Here is a 16,447-nt window from a genome sequence, read left to right as displayed (position 1 = left end):
CAGCCAAGCACTGCACTTTCTCCTGCCGCTCTCACCACAGGCGCCATGGAACCTCTGCCACCCGCTGCCAACCACCACTAGCCATACTCACGCTTGTATCGTCAGATGCCGTCATGACGACATGTTCTCATCTCCCACGACGTGCCGACGTCGCTGCGCGCGGTGTGCCTGAAGAAGAAGTTGTTTAAACTTATCGCAGTTGACATCAGCTGTGGGACGGCGCTCGGGAGATGCAACAGACTTGTGGGCCTCGGAGTTACGTTTTTCTCGGCTGCCGACATTTATCAGCGCGCGGCTCAGCCCTACCACGCATGCCGCCGACGAATGCGCAATTTCTCATCTGGTTTTTTAATGGGACCGGCGACTGTCCTTTCCGAGTCTTGTTGATGTCCGGAACCCCCGGAGGACGTTGGGCATAACTCCGCTCTTCTCACTCCACGCCGATGAGACACGACATTTGCCGCGACGCGTAGGTACCTCCTCACAACTGGCAAGTATCCTCTCACCGCAGCGGTAGGGGCGGGTGAAGCCACCAGTCAGCCGTGTCGAGTCGCTTGGTCCATGGGCGCTGATCGACCTGTAGCTGGTAGTTGGTGGCTTGCTGGCGCAAAGTAAAGGAAAATCAACCGTTAATAGGTAGGAAATCCGTCCATTCATAGAGGCCTTGGTTTTTTCAAGCATGGGTGACTCAGTTAAGCCATGCAAAAGCGTCCGAAATATGTGTCGAAGCTTTCAATAATCATAGAGACGAAATGTAAGAGAGTTTTTGTGGACTGACCTTTGCCCGTCAGACGAACCTTGATCGGCAGGCGGTTGGGGACTAGCGGGACGATGCATGAGCACGAACAGCCTGTTGGCGACGCGCTGGTGTACTTTAGAGAGGGACGGCAAAGACAAAAGGCGAGCGACGACGTAGCTCCCACAAGACAGTCGAATCCGGGGCAGGCCGGGACATTTGAGTCTTGTCACCCCATGCTCTTGAGAGGTCGGGAACCGTTCTCCCTTGTAGCACTTCCCCGTTTGACACGGAATCGCAACTCCGCTCTCCGCTTTCCCCCGCTCTCGGAATCCCGCACCCCCACCCCGCCCGCCTTTCCCACCTGTGCCACCCTCTCTCGTGTCACAACCGGAAACCCCTCATTCTATCATCACGCGATCTTGAGCCGCGTCTCATTCGATCCCCGGCCCGTCCCGCTACCGCTCCCGTCTCTCGCCGCATCTGCCCGCCGCGCACGCGTCATCGCGCGCTTGGGAAAAGCCCAACGCCGGCTGGTCGCACGCGCAGTGGCGCCCCGGCTCGCCCTCGCATACCGTCGGCTCCTCGCTGCCCCCCGGTGGCGCCATCGCATGAGCCCACCACCCACTGTCATCGCATCGTCGTGCCATTTCCGCCGAATCCAAGAGGATTCCTCGGGCGCGAGGCAGGCGGCTTCCGTGCCTTTGTCGCGGCTGTCATCCGCGGATTGCCGACTACGTTCGATGTTGCGGCCTGCGCGGCCTCGTGGGTTGCTGTTTTGGGAGGCCTGCAGCGCTTGTGACGGCGTGGACTGAGTGACGCGGAGCCATGGAACGTGGGAGGAGCCGGTTTTGCCTGCTACCTGCAGTGGCTGCCGTGGTGGAGGTTTGATATTCTCGTGTCACTTCTCTTCGCCATCCCAGAAATAAGCGCTTCTCGCAAGTCTATGAGCATTCGTGGACTTAGAGGCCCTAACCCCTCCCTCTATCTCCATAGCAGTCATTTCCTATCTCTGCAAACCCAGCACCGCCCACACGAACAAGCCCAGCCACCGAGAAGGGAAGATGCAGCATCGGCACCACAACGTCGCACTAACCATGAAATCCCCTCTGTCGAGAACGGTACGTACTACATAGACACGCGCACCAAGCCGGCAATGGCGTCACACAGGCACAGGAACACCAGCGAGAACAGATGAGGCACGCATCCGCCATGCAGACAAACGCGCCAATTCCCGCCTCCCTCGAGACGCAGCATATTCGCCTGCTACAGTACGCTCTCCGGCCGGACGAGCAAATGCGATGCTACGTCTGATGCCTTGGCCCGACTTCGATCGAGCTCTGGACGACATATGTACCCAGGGAGCCGTCGAAGTCGCCTTCACAAGCCGGGGACACAGACACCCAGCAAGACAGACAAGCAATCGGCCGCCCGCCCACCCGCCCGTCCATCCGCCCTGGCCTGCCCTGGCCTGGCCACCCGTCGGCACCTCACAGGTCAGCCACACACAGACACACACACCACGCAAAGCGCGCCCACCCATCTCGCAGCCAGAAGAACCCAGGCACCCGTCGCCGACTCCGACTCCGACTCCAGCCGCGCCCGCGCCGCCGCTCGCCTAACGTGCGCTCCTCCTGCCAGGACCTACAGCTGGCACGACGCACCCGTCGACTGCGCCTGCCCGTCTCCAGCCGCTGGCCCTTGACGTAACGCAACGCAACGCAACGCGGCGCGGAGCAGCACAGGGCGGCGACCAGATCCCAGGCACCCAGGGCCCTGCCGCCCTGCCGCCCTGCCGCCCTGCCCGTCCCGTAGCGCCGCCCACCCTGCTCGCTCTTGCCTGCATGCCGCGCGTTACGCAAATACAGCGCGCAGGTGGCTGCGCTCGCGTCAATAATTAACCGCGGCGCGGCGGCAATAACGGGCGACAACAACGGTAACGGCAACGGCGGTAGCAGTAGCGGTAGCGGTCGCAGAAGAAGAGGAAGAAGGCCAAAGAAGAGTGAGGCGCAAGCGAGCATCGCGAACGGACGTCGACGGCGGCGGAGACCTGGGGCGGTGCGGAACCGGTGAGCGCACGCGGCTGTGCACCAGCTACCTACCTACGGCAGCGAGGGGGTTCAGCGTCGGGGCCAAATCGCGGGCAGGGGCGGGTCTGGCGGTGGCGACAGGCGAGGCAGGCGGTCGGGCGGTCGGTCGGTCGGTCGGGTCGTGGTCAGGGTGCGTGGTGAGGAGGCAGCAGCAGCAGCAGCATCAGCATCAGGCGACGCGGCCCTTGTCCCCCCTTCTCCCTCTCCCTGACGAGGGGATGGGGGCTATTTTTCGCTATTGTGCACGCGGAAAAGGCCCAGACCGTCACCGGTGCCGCCGGTCAGACTCTTGAGAGAAGGGGGTGCGTGTGCGTGCTTTGATTTATCTATCGGTGTGGACGTTGATGTACGTGATCTGAGCATCCGTGCGCCCTTATTTTTTTTTTTAGGTACAGTAGCTATGTGTATGTGTGTGTATTGTCATGTTGCTCGCTCTTTATTAAGTACGCTTCCACGGTTTTTTATAAGAATATTACGGCGCGCACTGAAGACTGTTGGGAGCTTTTTTTTTTCTTCTCCCCCACTACAGTAACACCGCAGCCACGGATGATCAGGCTAACGGCGTCTTTGTCAAGGTGGGGGGTCACCCTTTTCCGTGACTTCCGGGCATCGCGTCATTTTGTGTTTCGGGAGATCTTCACGGCGTCAATGGGCATAGCAAAAGTTCCCCGGTAGTCGGGGGAGGAGAAATGGTCGTCACCATAGGTACTCGTACAAGCGCCACTCACCAGGCCAAAATCTCGATACTTACAGCTTAAATCAACGCTTGGCCCTTGAACATGCCCTCTCTGACCTCCTTGACCACGTCGGCCCGATCGCCCTTGCCTAGCAACACGATGCCGCGGCCTCTGCGCCCCATGCGCCCGGTCCGGCCGAGCCGGTGGATGAAGTCTATCGTCGTGTGCGGGACGTCGTAAAGTATGACATGGCGCACGGCGACTGTGTCGATGCCTCGGGAGCCCAAGTCCGTCGTGACGAGGACCTTGGTATTGGCTAGCGAACGGGCCGCAGGGCCCTTGCGACCCTGGTTCGGATCCGACGCAGGGGCAGCTGCAGGGGCATCGGTTTTGGCTTTGGCCTTGCCGTCTTTGTCTTCTGCACCGGCAACGCCTTGGAAGGCCGCGAGCAAGTGAGAGCTGCGTTCGTTAATCGTGTCGCGGTTCAGCGCGACGGCGTCAACGCCTTTCGAGACTAGGTAGTTGGCTAGCTCGATCGTCTTTTCGCGCTCATTGACAAAGACAATGATGCGCTTCGTAGGGACCGTCTCCTGGCCATCTTCGTAGTATTCTGTCGCTTGGCGGCCAATGTTCCATATCGTGTCCGCGCAAGCAAGGTCTTTGTTGCCCTTGTAGGGAGGCTGTGATGTGTCAACAACGCCAAGCTGAACACGCCTGGGAATGGCATGCAAGTTTGGTGTTACGAGGCGCTTGATGTCCGGAAAGCGCTTCTCCAAATAGGAATCCATACTCCTGGGGATAGTAGCGGAACAAAGTATCAGCTGTTTCAATGTGGGTGAGGCCCTGTCAATGATGTTGGTAGTCAGAGGAGAAAACGAGCGATCGAGGAGAGAGTCGGCCTCGTCAACAACTATGTGCGTAACGCGGCTGAGGATGTTAGGGTCGCTCTCGGCAATGCTGGAGAGAAGGTGCGGGGTGGCGATGACAATGTCAACGCCACTAGGCGCGAAAAGTCGATTCCTAATGACATTTCCGCTAAAAGCAGCAGAGATGAGGGAGGCCTTGAACTTGACAGTGTGCGAGAAAGACTTTACCACAGCGCCGACTTGGGCGACGAGCTCTGCAGACGGTAAAAGAATAATCGCCCGTGGCCGTCCCGCATCGGGATGTTCTTCACCAGCGAGGGGTGGGGACTCGAGTTCAAACATGCGCTTGCTCCTTTCCTCCTCTTCCTTTGCCTTCTTTTTTTCTGCCTTCTCGCGGTCCACCACCTCTTGGCGCTTGATGGCATCCATAATAGGCAAGAGATAAGCTAGAGTCTTTCCAGAACCAGTCTCTGCAGCAAGCAGGAACTGTTGCATTCCAGCAACTTGGTGCTTGCTCTTCTTTTGGTCCATGCCCAACATCGCCGGTATAGTGACACGTTGAGCCGGTGTTGGTGAAATATCGTCGAGGCCGGGAAGTGCCTGGGTCGAGATCGACTCTTTTATAACCGGCAGCAACGGAAAGCTGTCGAACGAGTCCATTTCCCTGATCCGCTCCTTGATCGATGATCGTTGCGTGTAAGACACCGGATGCAATGCCCGCTGCATCTTCAATGCATGGTAATCGCCCGAATCCCGTCGCTCTGGTCTGCCGGACCTGTTATTCCTTTTCTGGAGATTCGAAGGCGTTCTCTCTTTGGAATCGGACTGCGGCCTCTCTTTAAAGCCAGATCGTGGTCCCCGTCCGGAGTCGTACGGCCTTCCACTAGAATCGAACTGCGGTTTCTCTAGGATGCCGGACTGTGGCCTCCCTTCAAAGTTGGATTGCGGCTTTCCAGACCGCGGTTTTATTTTCGGTCTTATTTGGACGCCAGACTGGGCTCGCTCTTGAAAGTCGGACTGCGATCTTCCTTTGAAGTCAGACTGCGACCTTTCTCGGAAACCAGATTGAGATCTCTCTCGAAATCCAGTTTGCGGTCTCTCTTGAAAGCTGGACTGCGATCTCCCTTTGAAGTCGGACTGCGGCCTCTCCCGGAAGCCAGATTGAGGTCTGTCGCGGAAGCCAGATTGCGGTCTTTCTCGGAAGCCGGACTGCGGCCTCTCATTGAAGCCCGTCGGTGATCTCCCTCTGGACTCCCTCCCTTTGAAATCTCTGCCTCTAGAATCGGATTGTTCCATTGGCCTCCCTGGGATGCGTGGTACCGTTGTGCGATTCAAGCCAGCAAAGGGCCCCTCGACGCGCCGGCGCGGCGCAGGCTTTCCCGATTGCGCGACCTTGGGCGACAGAGCCATGCGGGAGGGCGTCCGCGAGCGCATCTGCGAGGCCAACCGCGTCTGCTGCCATTGCGAAGGCGCGGTCCTTGGAAACAAGGAGCGAACCTCGCAAAAGGGACAGAGAGAGGAGACGGCGCGAAGCATGGTGGAAGGAAAGGACCGTGGTCCTCGGCGGGGGGTGGAATGAGGATTTACAGGACCATGCAATTCTGAAAGAAGGATTTGTGGACACGGCCGGAAGGGAAAAGGGCAGAGCGGTGAGGTCGAGGCCGTTGGACTCGGACCGCAGACGCGAAAAAAAAAAAGACAAGCGAGAGGGCGGCTAGAGAAGCCACAGGTCACAGCCCTAGGTGTGGCTCGACCGGCAGAGTCTCGGCCACGGTCCACCCCTTGAGCAGGTCAAACCTCAAACCAAAAGACATGGCTACGCGCGCGCGGGGTTGCAGATGTTAGCGCGGACATCATTCTATTTGTGCGAAACGGCCGCGGCTCTGTGACAGACGCGTCCCTTCCCATCACAGCGAATGGATGACGTCGGACTCATCTCATGGGCGACGGGCCTGATGGGATGAGTTGTCTCGGGCGCAGCGCAGGCCCTGCGGCGGTGGCAGCGCGGCTTAGACAGCTTAGGCAGCGGGGGGTCGGCCGGATCGGGCGTTAGTTACGAGTCAGGCTCACCGTAAAGTGATTCGGTGGCGGCGTTGCCGGGGTGAACAGCGTGTGTCGCTTCCAAGTTTCGGAGCCCATCCGTGCGCGCCCGCGCATCAAGGCCATCCTCCACACCGATTCCGCGACCGTCGCGTCGTCACTCTCCCAAAACACTCCTCTTCGCTCGCCCAAACTAGCGATCACTCCTCACACTCTCTTTTCCCGCCACGGCGACTCGCTCGCTGCCCACGTCCTGTCGCGCCACGCTTCCCCTCGCTTACTCGTGGCTCGCCCGGCGCTTCTGCATTCCTCGCGTGCATTCCTACGTGTCTCGGGCCAATTGACCCTCGCCAATACTCCTTCCCGGGAGACATGCCACAAGAGGCTGTATGGCTATCTATCCCCACATCCAATAACCCACCTACTTATCAAACTCCCCGCAGATCGAGCCGCTCACCATCGACATCAACCAAACCTCCCCTCCCCTCTCGTCCGCCAAGATGAGCGGCTCTGCGCCCAACAACGGGCCGTTGTCTGAAGTCAGCCCGATGGAGCAACGACGCAACTCTGGTAACAAGCTCACCAAGGTACGCCACTGCATTCCACGCCCACCCCGCCCTGTCACTAACAATGCCCGTTAGCTGTCGATCGGCAGCCAGGCTTCGTCGCCTGGGGAATCCTCGCCCTTTGGCCCGGGTGGTTCCAAGCATCGTTTCTGGCAGGCTCGCGACCCAAACTCCCCGGGTCTTCACGACTCTGAGAACGGCACCGACGCCGACCGCATCCTTTCCCCTAAGCGCAACTCGATCGAGAACCTCATGAAGGCCTCTCGCGTCAAGAACAGCAGCATATTTGCGCGCGAGCAAAAGACAAAGTACGACCCCAACTCATTACCGGTCGTCGAACGTCCACTCGCGTCTAACCGTCCTCTTAGCAACCAAGGAAGCTTCCTGAGCAGTGGCACCGGCTCGATAAGAGGCCATTCGCGCGGCAACAGCACCGGCGATATCCCTCAAAGCAAACTTAGCATGTCGCCGCCCAAGTCCAGCTCACCAGCTAAGGCACCAGGTTCTCCCATAAAATCTTCGCTCAACAAAAACGGTCGGTACAGCCAAGGTGGGCACTACAACGACGAGGAAGGCGTCCTGTCCTCGGATGATGAGCACGTCGGTGACGGACCGAGTCGACCGCTGCGCCGGCATGCGAAGAGCGTCACCTTTGATGCCAAGCCCCCAGTTGTCAATGAGTACGAGATGATCACCCCGGACCCGTCTCTGGCTTCGCGTGAAGGAAGTTTCATCTCCGATGACGAGGATGAGGAGGACGACGACGGCTTCGATCCGGACGAGTCCTTGGACAGGGACGACAGCTTTGACGCTTCTCTTGAAGATACAGAAAAAACGCCCGTTGTTCTGCCCGGAGACTGGCGGCACATGGACCAAGAAGCTGCAAACAGTTCGCTCGCTGACACGTACGACGATCATTACGATGATAGTTCTTCGCCCCCAAGGGCCTTCTCACACAGGTCAAACTCTGAATCTGAAATGCGTCCTCTTCCGCCTCTTCCGCCTCCTCAAGAGTCTCCTCACGGCAGGCCTGGATCTAGCACCGGCCTTTCTGCCGCTGCAGAGTTTGCATCCTCTGTGCGTCGTCGGTCGTTGCCGTCGCCTCCTGGAGCAGCAGCATTCTCGAAATCTGACATCCTCAACATGAGCAACAACTCCATGTCTTTGGAGGATCGGCTCCAGCTTATGGGGCTCGATAGCTCTCGTGAAGAAACGCCCACTGTTGAGGATAAGCACGATTCTGCAAGAGACAGCGAGAGTGACAAGGGTGATGTTGAGGCAGTAGAGGATGCTGAAAGGCATGAGGAGTCTACCGCTGAGGGCGGCGAAGGAAACGACGACGATATTAAGTTCCCGCTTATCTCCAGAGAGTCCATCCTCGAGAAGGTCAAAAGCCAGAATTTCGATGATTACGACTTCAGCGCGGAACCTTCAATTGCGGATGATAGCGAGGCTGAGGTGGATTACGATCCCGATGTTCCCATTCCTTCTCGCGAGGCGTCTTCGCAATTTGATGACATGGTTGCCGATACTCCAGTCAACGAAGAGCAGGACGATGGCGAGACGGATCTGCAATCCATTCCTGAGTTCCGCAGCGCCGAGGGGTCTCCGATTCTGAGCGACGGCGGCGGGCTTGAGAGGTCTTCTTCTGTCATTCGTCATGATGTCAGCGGGTCTGATGTCGAGGACGATGATACCAGTCGCTACTCTGATCCTCATTCGGAGCCGGAGGAGCAAAAGGTCCAGACCAGCAGCACCGATGAGGACGATGGTCCACCGACTCCTAGGGCTCAAGAGGTTATCGCATCTTCCGAAGGTGATATCGTTCCCAAGAAGGAACACCAGAAGGTATCTTCCACTTTGCCCGACTTTGGTTCATTCTCCAACGAAGATGATTTCCACCTCCAGCTTCAGTCGTATCTCGGCAAGTCTCGGACTGGTCCTTCTCCTTTGGATTCCGTGCCTAAGCTTCAGGCTGATCCAGACTTCCTTCAACGTGCATCCACTCCCCAGGAGGATGAGTCTGACGAAGAAGAGCCCGGTACTCCTGACTCCGTCATCAGACATCCTATTGAACCTGAGGAGCATGAGTCAGAGGAGGAGGTCGACGAGCCCGTAGCGACCATCAAGGCGCCCGGTGGTACGCTGAAAACCCGGGCCTCTGCTACACCGGTCGATTTCCATACCATGGCGCAAACTCGGAGGCAGGTTAGTGGCGGGTATCCGTCTATGGAACAACAAGATTCAGACGAGGAACCCTCTGAGCTCTCCCACGTTTCCGAGGAAACCTCCACCGAGGGTGAGGATAGTGCGGAGAACGTGAAGGGAGTGGAAGGTGAAGAGGAAAGGAGCAAATCGGATAGCGAAGCGGCCAACCCGCCAAAGCGCCGCGAAAGCTTCAAGATGAAGATCGACCTCCCGGTTGGTGACATTGGTGAAGACTTGAGCTTCGACCTTGACCGCGAATTCGACCGGGTCGTCGAGCAGCAAAAGGTACAAGAATTGACCCCAGCACCACATTACGCGGGTTTAAACGCCTCGGCAACTGCGCAATCAGGTCAAAACTCTTATAGTCATGGCAACATACCTGCTAACTTATATACGCCCACGCGTCCACAGAAGGGATATCTTATGCGCCAGAACACTAAAGTCGTCGTCGCAACTAGCCGCAAGTTTAGTGACGAGGTCGATCCTCCTGTGGAGAGCAACAGTACGACTGAAGCCCCCGTTACTACGGAGCGTGGCTTGGTGCCTCCACCAGGTGCCAAGACTGGAAATCGTAGCTCGAGCAAGGGAACCCGTGATCGCAGCCATACATGGACGACTGAGCCTTGGAATGGTAAGACAAGACGTAAGAGTTTTAGGAACGTCTCTAGTGGTCAGTTCAACCAGTCGAAGGCTGCTCCTGGCCCTGCGCCGCCGCTTCCGGGCCAAGAAAGCAACGTTTCTTCTGGCGCGGGTGACATGTCCATGATCGACGAGAATGAGGAGAACATGGAGAGGGGTAGGTTGTTTGTAAAGGTTGTTGGTGTCAAGGACCTTGACCTACCTTTGCCGAAGAGTGAGCTACTCCCAACATAACTCAGCTTGCATCATGCGCTAACGACTGCATCAGCTGAGCGGGTTCCGTTCCAACTTACGCTCGACAACGGTCTTCACTGTGTCACCACTGCTTGGCTTGAGCTCAACCGCAGCTCGCCTATTGGACAGGAGTTTGAGCTCGTCGTGTTGAACGATCTTGAGTTCCAACTCACTCTCCAGACAAAGTTGCAGCCCCCACCAAAGCCGAAGGCCGCGCCTGCTGCACCTGCTCCGGCTCCTCCCAAGCCCACCCACAAGAAGACGAACTCCGCCTTCGGCCGTCTTCTTACTTCTCCCAAGAAGCGTAGGGAGATGGAGCGTAAGCAGCAGGAGGAAATTGAGCGCGCAGCTGCTCTTAAAGCTCAGCAAGAGCGCGAAGCGGCTGCCGCCGCCAAGCGGGCCAATGCCAACCCCACGGCCTGGGACTTGCTGCACGATCTTGTTGCCGTTGATGGCTCGTTCGCCCGCGCCTACGTATGCCTCAAGAACCACGAGCGCCAGGCCTACGGGCGCCCCTTCGTGGTCGACATTCCTTGCTTCAACGAGTGGGCTGTGGAGAGCGACCCCAACATCGCAAGCTCAGTCAAGAGCAAGCGCGGTGGTGTCGTGAGAAGGCCGCCTTACAAGGTCGGCAAGCTTACGCTGCAACTGCTGTATGTGCCCAAGCCCAAGGGCGCAAAGGACGAAGACATGCCGAAGAGCATGAGCGCTTGCATCCGTGAGATGAAGGAGGCAGAGGAGATCAAGAGCAGAATCTTTGAGGGACACCTTAGCCAGCAGGGTGGTGATTGCCCGGTAAGTTTTGTCCTGGAATTTTTGGAGTTTGTGTGAGCTTGAGGCTAACAACATCCACAGTACTGGCGTCGCCGCTTCTTCCGTCTCTCTGGAACCAAGCTGACCGCTTATCATGAGACGACGCGTCAACCACGCGCTACAATCAACCTGGCTAAGGCCGCCAAGCTCATTGATGATCGGTCAACACTGACTCAGCCAACCTCTTCTCGGAATGGTAACCGCCGCAAGTCAGGCTTCGCCGAGGAGGACGAGGGATATGCCTTCGTGGAAGAAGGTTTCCGTATTCGCTTCGGCAATGGCGAGACCATCGATTTCTATGCCGACAATGCGGAGCAGAAGGAGGCTTGGATGAAGGTTCTCTCCGACACTGTGGGCAAACAGGCTCCGAGTGCAGGCTCGAAGGCTTGGACGGAGCTGGTCTTCCAAAAGGAGAAGGGCGAGCGTTCGTCTGGTCGGGTGCCTTCGTACCACCGTCAACAAGCTCAGTTCCAGTCTCAGCAGGCTCAGGCTCAACCTCCACTGCCGAACTCGGGCAAGGCACCCGCACAAGCACCCTCATCCGTACCCGCACCTGCACAGGATAGGGAGGAGCAGCCCCCGCCTGTCCCGCAAAAGTTCGACCCTGCTCGTCCTAGCGCCTTTGATCATACGCGTCCCCTCTCGTACGATCCCACTCGCCCTGGCATGTACGACCGCTCGACGACCAGGTCAACCGGCAACGCCGACAAGCGCAGGAGTGAGATGCTCCCGTCGTCGATGGACAAGACGCCGAAGCACCACACGGTGGGTGGGACGAGGACGAGCGGGCGTAGAGGCGAGGTCAAGTCGATGATCTTTTAAGGCGAATAGGCCGGGATTGATCCTTCCTTGCTCTTTTTGCTGAACTCGATTGAAACTTGGGCGTTTGGGCTGTTTGGTAAAAAGGCTTTTTGAGCATCGCGTTGTGGATGCCACAGATCGATCGTTTCTACTGCCTTTCTTCGTTGGAGGGAAGTAGAGTTGTTGGGCAATTCTCTCGATGCGTCAGCTCGGCCAGCGCTGGCTCGAAGGAGTATTTGTTCCTGGCTCTTTCGATTCTCTATCCATGTCTCTACTCTTTCGCATGATTTTTTCAAAAGAGAAGAAAGTCTTTCGCTGCTCTTGGTGGAGTTTACGGTTAGGAAACACGTCTGTTCGTATACGCTGTACAGACCTGCTGCTCTGCTGGGTTTTCATTTTTCTAGGGGTTTATCCCCCCTCCTTTTTTTGTTTTTTGTTTTGCATCTTGCTGCAGGCTCATTCGGACTTTTTCTCTGCTTGTTGATGCTTGGTATCTTTTTTTATCCCCTGAGGGATTCTCTGGAGTTGGTGGATTGGGAGGAGGGAGCAAAGGGACGGGAGTTAGCAGCTATGTGTGTATGTATGGTATATGCGGGGGGACATGGCGGATTAATGGTTCAGGACCTGGAGGCAACCTTTTTTGTTTGTGCGTCAGTTTTGTGAGTGAGGTTTGTGGTGACGCCATGTTTTAGTCTCGGTCTGTGGCTTGCCGCGTGACGGGGTCGTTTTGTGGTTTGGGAGGGGCTGGGCGGTGGTTGGGTGGAGGGTTGGGTGGTGGGTGGGTGGCTGCTTAGCCTAGTGGCTGGCTGGCTGCCTGGATGGATGGGTGGGTGGGTGAGGTTGGCAAGCTTTCAAGCAAGCAAATAAGCATGCCTTGGCCAGAGAGGCGAGCATGTGGTCATCACCTCCACCCAACCCAACCGCCTTTCTGGGTAGCCAGCCCACCCAAGACGCTGGGCTCGGGGTCTAGAATACGGACAAAGGAAGGAATAAAGGAAGGAAAGACGAACAAGAAAAAAGAAGAAAACAAAAAAAAAAAAAAAAAACAAGGAACCATATGCCTGCCACGTGCCAAGCAGGCACATGAAGACGAAAGAAAAGAAAATAGTAGAAAAGGAAAGAAAAAGAAAAAGAAAAAAGAATGGTTCAGCAGTCCGGGGCTCAGGTTGGATTGGGTTGGGGCGAGCGAGGGTCCATACCTTAGGTACCTACTGTACTAGCATTTCATGGCGGGAAATTAAGCCACGGAGGAGGACCCTGATTTCCGATTAAAGCTGGTTGCTGGGATGATGATGATGACGCCGCTACTCCTACGGCCGGCCACCCACCACCCACCACCCCCCACGGCCCAGAGAGAGAGAGAGAGAGAGAGAGAGAGAGAGAGAGAGAGCTTTGGGCGTGCCGTGCCGTGCCGTGCCGTGCCGTGCCGTGCATTTTATCCGTTCGTTCGGCCATGCTTTTCTCTCAGGGCACGAGTAGCGCAGGTGCTTTGGAACGCCGGCAGCCACACCACCACACGCGTGCGTGAGGCGGGAGTGGCGCCCGCTGTGCGCGCTGCGCTGTGCGGACAAGCGGGTGGTGCTGCAGGTACTCTAGCGGCGTCAGGGTCCAGCGCGCGTGCTCAAGGCGAGGTGCCGCTGACGCGGGCGCGGGGTGCCTTGTTGCGCGAGCTGGGTTGCCTGGGTGGCGAGGGAGTGCGTGTGGTTGGTGGTGCGTGGTGCGGTAGTAGGTCGTAGTGGTATAGTGAATGGGAGAGAGGGAGGAAAGAGAGGGATGAGGTTGGTGGTGCGTGGTGCGGTAGTAGGTCGTAGTGGTATAGTGAATGGGAGAGAGGGAGGAAAGAGAGGGATGAGGTTGGTGGCAGTAAGGCAGGTTGACCAACGCGCGCGAAACGAGCGAGCGCGCGGGTTTTATGAAGTAACTTTTTTTTTTTTTTTTTTTTTTTCCCTGCTGGGTGACTGACTGATTGAATGCCTGAGTACCCGGTTCCCCTAGGGGGCCGGCGGCGGCGGAGGAGGGCTTCCAAAAGCGGCGGCTCGGGGCATAGGTGGAAACCTGAAAACAGGCATCTGCGGGTGCCAATGGCATCATCATCATCATCATCATCATCAGAGGTACTTTTTGTGATTCAGGGCAACGGCTTTGGCTGCGCGGGCTTCGCGGGAAGGATTGGTGACGGGGAGGGAAATTAATCATGGTGGTTTGCTTGCTTCGTCTTCTTGTGCTCTCATTCTCTTTCTCTCTCCGTCTCTCTGTGTTTGTCTGTGATGTCGAGGCAAGACACACACACACACACACACACACACACACACACACACGAAACAGGCATCAGCGCGCGCGCATCATCATCACACGCGTATCACCACCAGCGCGATCACCACCACTATTGTACCAGAGCCTGCCCATGCCCATCACGCCCGTCTAATCAAACGCGCTACGCAGCACGCCCGCTCCTTCCGCGTCCCCCGCGCCGGCCGAGTCACGCTGCCCACGCGTGGCAGGCTCCTAAGCCGGCAATGACATCAACGCTGTGTTTACTTTTAGCCCGGTTGGGGTGCTTGCGCCGTCGCCGCGCCAGGGTCCATCATCTCCCGGGGGGCCGGGATGGCGGACGAGCTATTGCACGAGTACCCTTGTTTTCAATGCTCGCTAGCTCATTATCGCTAGTTGACTACCGCTAGGAAGAGTTAAGCTGAGTTGCATTCATTGTATTGATTTGACCTGTTGCCTGTTGGCGATTGTATTGATTTGGCCTCGACGGAGAGCAGGCTTGCAACTGGTTAGCTGCTAGCTGCGGTGAATGGTGTGTGACTTGTGAGTCGCGCCCTGCATCGCTGCAATTTTACTTACATCCGCAGCTGAAGCTGATACCGTGGATGGCCGGCTCCGTCACTTTTCGCACCAAGTGCCAAACACGGTTGATTGTTTCGCTCGTACCCATCAAATTGCCTTTATGCGCCGCCGCGCATGAAGGTTGACGTCGTCGACGGGAGCATGCACCACCCATGCCCATGCACGGCCTGACTCGAGGCGTAGGCGAAAAGGATGCGCTCACGCACGCGGGCGCAAGGGCGGGCGATTGAGATCGGCGCCCGTTGGAACGTGGGTGCCGGGGTCTGGCTGCCTGGACTCGCGTTTTGACTTTTGCACCTTTCACGCTTTCACACCACGGCACGGCGCGCCTGGTTTTCACGACCCCGTACGGATGTAGCTCGACGAGTTCGTTTTGCTTGCTTGCTTGCCTGCTTGCGCGCCTGTCGTACGCCCGGAGCAAGGAGTGACGACGGACTGCGCGGCTGAGGTCTTCGGCGTGGCTTAAGGTCCTCTACCTAGGTACCTATCTATCCGGCACGGGAATGACATCGCCAGTGTCCGTGGGGTGTAAATCTCACACACGCCGCCTTGCGCGCGCGTCGTCGTCGTCGGCGGCGGCGGTGGCGGGCTGCTTCCCGAAACAGAGGCCAGGCCGGTGCGCGCGCATCGGCGGCTTCGTGCTGCTGATACGAGATCTTCTCCGCGCTGCAGCAGGATGCATGAAGATGCGCGGGGAGCGTACGTACGCGGACACTTCGTGCTGTGTGTGATTGATGGTCGAGGTCGGTGCCCCTTTTTCTGCTGCTGCTGCTGCTGCTGCTGCTGCTGCGCAGACGGCTGGCTCTCTCTGGTTTGGATCAGGAGGCAGGCGGGCGGGCGTGCGTGCGTCACTGAGGGCGCGCGGCTGCTGCTCCGCCTCAGACGGTCTTCCTTGCTTTGGATCGGGTCCGGTTCTGCTTGCTTGTTTTGTCTGGGGAGACGTGCCCTGATGTCAGGTGTTTGGGCGCGCAGGAGTCGAAGGAATGTAGCGACGCCATGTTTGGTCCTTGCGCGCGTGTCGTGGTGAGATATACTATATATCTGCTGTGGTGAGTCGCGGCCATCCTGGTATCAAGTGTTTGGGTATTTGGAATTGGTAGGGCTCGAGCGCTGTACATACACACAGGCATCTGAGGTAAATCCGTCTTGATGCACGGTGCGAGACCTTGATAGAGCATATGATCTCACCTGTTTGGCTGTACTGGATTCCGATTAATGAACAAATACGTGGTAAAAGGTTTGTATTTTTTGTCGGGAGAACGGGTCCTGAATGCTGCTAGGATACTTGGAGGAGAGCAGAGCAGAGCCCGAACCTCCGATATCATGGGAAGCTATATCAATTCCAAGCTTCCCTAACACCATGCCTGACAGACCATTTTTGTTCTGTCCATATGAGTCTATTTGACACAAATCCAGAAGCGCAGTATACAAAGTAAACGGCACTGTAGCGTCTCTCACTGAAGAGATATCTACCGTCTAAGGAGATAGAAAGTAGGAACTTCAACGCCTCGTCTTTTAGAGCCCTTGGGTTTTCGAACTGAAGCGATCTAGAGTAGTAGATAATACACAACAACACTATCGCAATACCTTGCTACCCTTACGAGAAGGTTTAGGCAGTCTCTATGGATCACTCCCTACCTGGCTACAAGCGTAAGCCCTGGATGTAGCTGCGGAAATATCCTAGGACGCATATTTGGAAGTTCCTCGCCGAGTTAGTTCTCAGTGACGCCTACACATGCAGCACCCACCTAACCGCCCTTTCTGTTTTACGACTATCAAGCTTTTCTCTACCCACCACGACAGTATCCGGCGTCCAAATCACCAGCCAAGCCTCCCATAGCTCGCTCTTCCAACGACACTTTGCGAAAATCGCATTGCCGAAGACAAGCCAGGGCAAGCCAAACAGACAGCACACCTCCAAAAA

At 57.1% G+C, this 16,447-nt stretch overlaps 4 protein-coding genes across 4 annotated transcripts; 3 read left to right on the top strand and 1 right to left on the bottom strand.

Annotated features, from left to right (window-relative positions):
- Positions 1-3,580: 3,580 nt before the first annotated feature.
- Positions 3,581-5,905, bottom strand: K452DRAFT_223390 (uncharacterized protein; the record flags this gene model as incomplete). The annotated part of the gene is made up of 2 exons (XM_033536617.1): positions 3,581-5,177; positions 5,622-5,905. The coding sequence occupies 2 exons, from the start codon at positions 5,903-5,905 to the stop codon at positions 3,581-3,583; spliced, it is 1,881 nt and encodes a 626-aa protein (XP_033399855.1).
- A 1,166-nt stretch (positions 5,906-7,071) lies between these two features.
- K452DRAFT_223987 (uncharacterized protein) lies at positions 7,072-11,691 on the top strand (the record flags this gene model as incomplete). The annotated part of the gene is made up of 5 exons (XM_033536661.1): positions 7,072-9,294; positions 9,361-9,672; positions 9,715-10,036; positions 10,091-10,851; positions 10,912-11,691. Coding segments are annotated over 5 exons (4,398 nt in total), but the record flags the coding sequence as incomplete, so codon positions are not given.
- Positions 11,692-11,780: 89 nt separating this feature from the next.
- Positions 11,781-12,321, top strand: K452DRAFT_153576 (uncharacterized protein). The gene has a single exon (XM_033535565.1). The coding sequence runs from the start codon at positions 11,870-11,872 to the stop codon at positions 12,152-12,154; it is 285 nt and encodes a 94-aa protein (XP_033399853.1). The 5' UTR covers positions 11,781-11,869; the 3' UTR covers positions 12,155-12,321.
- Positions 12,322-13,012, top strand: K452DRAFT_153577 (uncharacterized protein). Its single transcript, XM_033535566.1, has one exon. The coding sequence runs from the start codon at positions 12,489-12,491 to the stop codon at positions 12,888-12,890; it is 402 nt and encodes a 133-aa protein (XP_033399852.1). The 5' UTR covers positions 12,322-12,488; the 3' UTR covers positions 12,891-13,012.
- Positions 13,013-16,447: the final 3,435 nt, after the last annotated feature.

The sequence above is a fragment of the Aplosporella prunicola genome, assembly GCF_010093885.1.
Source record: "Aplosporella prunicola CBS 121167 unplaced genomic scaffold K452scaffold_7, whole genome shotgun sequence".
In the NCBI taxonomy this organism is placed as follows: Eukaryota; Fungi; Ascomycota; class Dothideomycetes; order Botryosphaeriales; family Aplosporellaceae; genus Aplosporella; species Aplosporella prunicola.
This window is presented reverse-complemented; position numbering and strand designations above follow the sequence as displayed.